This window comes from Daphnia pulex, chromosome 4 (assembly GCF_021134715.1).
Source record: "Daphnia pulex isolate KAP4 chromosome 4, ASM2113471v1".
NCBI lineage: Eukaryota > Metazoa > Arthropoda > Branchiopoda > Diplostraca > Daphniidae > Daphnia > Daphnia pulex.
The window spans coordinates 7,696,647-7,700,252 of NC_060020.1; the positions used below are offsets into that span (position 1 = coordinate 7,696,647).

General features: G+C 36.1%; 1 protein-coding gene across 1 annotated transcript; it reads left to right on the forward strand.

Annotated features, from left to right (window-relative positions):
* Window positions 1-393: 393 nt before the first annotated feature.
* LOC124192062 lies at window positions 394-948 on the forward strand. Its single transcript, XM_046585205.1, has 2 exons — window positions 394-542; window positions 612-948. Exons 1-2 carry the CDS (start codon window positions 411-413, stop codon window positions 936-938), a joined length of 459 nt encoding a protein of 152 aa, XP_046441161.1. The 5' UTR covers window positions 394-410; the 3' UTR covers window positions 939-948.
* The last annotated feature ends 2,658 nt before the right edge of the window (window positions 949-3,606 follow it).

Consider the following 3,606-nt stretch of genomic DNA (forward strand, 5'->3'; position numbering starts at 1 on the left):
CATCTTCTTCTTCAAAAGGGTTCTTACCAACAGGTTCTTCAAAAGGATTAGTATTCTCTCTATTTTGTTAGCAGACTTTTCAGAAGATAAAAGCTCTTCCATGGAGGCACCGGTAAGTCTAATGAAATACCATGCGACCATTAAAACAAATCATGGAAAAATCGTTGGAAATCACAAAATCACCTTCGTGATAGAAGCTCTTCAAACTGCGTGGTTTTTTTGCAATGTAAACAGTAGAAGTTTGACATCAATTTCATTTACTCGTTTGGCCATTATCTTTGTAAGTTCATTTCTTAATAACAACAACAAAAAAAAAGGATTATGAAATATGGAAAATATTTTTATCAAACGTTTGCAAATCTTTTTACTCGAATTTAGTTTGCTGCAAAAAAAGTGGAGCTGGAGTGACTATGAAGGAAATCGAATCTTCTTTAGGTGGAAATATCTGCCGTTGCACCGATTATCGTCCCATTATGGACGCGTTCAAGACATTTGCCAAAGATGCGCCTCAAGAACTCAAATCCCGGTGTGTTGATTTGGAGGTAAAAAAATTGATTTCTTGCTTTTCTTCTTCGGTTATTAACTGTAAAGGCTTTCTAATAATGTTTTAGGATTTGGAAAACGCAATTTGTCCGATTTTGGCAATGCCTCGGCCTAGGCCAACAACTAAGACTCGTTGCAGAAGACTAGTTCCATCAACCAACAGATTAGGATATGGACAAACAGAAGAGCAAAAGGTTTCTTGGATAGACGGTTTCACGACGACTGAGTGGATCTCAAAGGAGAATTTGCGTTTCATTATTTTAAATTATTCTTCACTGCAATATCTGATTCTCAATTCTGCCAACTTGTGTGAAATTTGTGGGTTTTTTCAACTATCTTCCTTGCAAAATTACCTGTTACTCCTGCATATAAGACCCATATTTGATTTTCGGTAAATAAAATTTTGTCAACGGATTTGTGTTGTTTGTTTGTTTTTTTCATTTATGGGATGTAGTTGAAGACTACAGTTTACTTATTTTTATTTTAAAAATAGTATTCTTAGAGTTCGAGTGATGACAGTTGACTATATTTGCGACATGTTCAACAGGAAAAGGCTATATTGTTAAACGAATCAATTACGTTAATATTATTATTAACATTTAAGAATGAGTTTTCATGCGGGGGATATAGCAGTATTCTATAGCTTTATAACATTCATCGTTAATGTTGACTCAACTCTATAGCTCTAGTACTGGTTTAGCCACTCATATTGCAGGACTTTCCATTGCCTTTTTTCTCTGGAAGTGAAGCCTGCCTCGAGCCCGGCCCTGACGTTTCGCGAGAAGCGCCACGGTGGGTGTGTTGGGAAATGGGGAATAGGCTGAATGGTAATATTAAAAGGCTTTATGTAGTCTTTATCTGTGAGCTGTGAGCCCGGGCCAGGACCTAATTAGTGATGAGGCAGAATTTTCCTAAAAGTATAAAATTAAGGGAATGTTTTCCTTTAAAGGTTTCGTACAGGGACAGTTCCCCAAAAAACTACATTAAGATAACCCGGAACGAGATGGCCAGGGTAAATATCGGGTCACACGCATTTTTCTAAAAAAAAATCCACTTATTTTGAATAAATACACCAAATTTTTTATTTTTACAAATTGGCATTGGTCGATTGGTGTGATTGAAAAAGGTTTAAAAGAAAAGACGCGTAAAAGTTTAGTCTGCAAGCCTGGATATCAGTTTGTTTTTTAAATTTTGGTTTGGAATTTTAAAGTATAGCCGCGGAAGATGAGGAGAAGGGGGAACATCGCTCCATAAGCCCTTACAGAAAGAAGTGACCAGCTTTGCCAGTTCTAAGAAACGACGTTTTAGTGAAAGTGCCGTAAAATTATGTTTCCATGACGACAGTCGTCTGCTGTGTGATCCCGGATTCCAACTTCGACCACCAGGAACCCAAATCAAAACGAAAGTTTTCTGCTGTTTTTTTCTAGAACTGGCAATGCTGGTCCTTAGACCATTTTCCATAAATCTGGGAACTTTTTAGCAGGGTACACTGGGGTAGTCACTTTTAAATTAGTCGATGTTCCTCCTTTGTCGCTTCCTTCCTTCCGTATAGCCATTTTTCAATTATCAATTTATGTGGCGATCATTAGTTTCTTCCACAAAGTTCAGTCGCTTCCAAATTCAAAGAGAAACCAAATGCCTCCGAGGTTTTGATGAATTATTTGCTTCAACGAGGGCTTCTTCATTGGATTTATTTTTTCGTGAAAAGAAAAACGAACATATCAATGACTAAAGAGAATTCTCTGCTTTCAACTGGGCGGTGAAGGACAAGAACTTTTCCCTCTTGGATACTCCAAGAGTCATAGGGCCATGTTAACTAATTCAAATTCTTCATAATTTGGCATTAGGAAAACAGGACCATGTATTAGTACCCCATTGCAGTTCAGAATCAGGTCATTTTTGGTGGTTTTCCCTGTGATTTCCACACAGATCATGTTATTTTTATGATACAAAATCTTTACACACCATTTATCAGTTACATACCATAAACAATGTAAACCACCACTTGAAACCTCTTGAAGACCACCATAATTTTCTAAAAAAGTGAATTTAACAACTAGTTGATTCAACAATGACGCAGATATCCACAAAAAGGTTTCAAACAGTTATTGTTATTAAGAAATATCATTCTAGGCCAATCGCCCAACAGCCAAACATGATTGTTCCTTGTTGAATCGAAATGTATGCTAAATTAAGACGACAAAATTTTTTTTTTTTAATTTTAAGATTTCTCCTTTTGGGATTCCTTTTTGCCCTGGATCGAGTCGCGTGGATCGTGACAAGACGAGTATATATTTGTCAATGTACTATGATTCGTGTAGAAACTCCTCTTTAAGTTTGTGTCTGTGTCTACATGGATTCGTCTTATTGACTTAAGACAGTACCCGGGGATAGAATTGAAGAATCAGAAATAAAGAAGTGTGAAAAGAATCAAATGAAAAAAACAAATCAAATAGACAGTCATTAATGTCAACTGCTTCCACTGTAAAGGATCATCCTCCTTTTGGAGCTGGATGCTTCCCTCAATGTGATCTTGATAACGATTTTATTTTAAAAAAGAAACAATTAAGTCATAAAAAAATGTGTCGATGGTGATTGATTATGGCTCGGAAAGAGATTTTCTTACATCAGATAGGGGAAATGTAAGCTTGGTTAATAAAAGAATTTATTGTATAATTACCGGTATACATTGTAGTGAGATGGGGACTATTGGTGTAGTATTGGAAGCCATGTACTGTTAAACTTGTAGTCTCTAGTGGAACGAATTTTTCTTCTATATATTCCTCCATGGCCATTAAAAATTCTTCGCTGGAAAAAAATGTATTACACGGTTTGGCTGCACAACCAATTGACCATACCGTGTCATTGCTAACTCTGGACCATAAAAAAAATTACAGATTTAGCTGGAATTTCCAATTTGTTAGCATGACAGACAGTCACAGTAAAATATAACAAAGATTATACTGCGAAAATTACATAATATTGAAATATTGTTAGCAATCAAGAAACAGCAGAAAAAATTGGTAAGTGCCATGAGTAGCAATCCCGATTCTCAATTTCGAA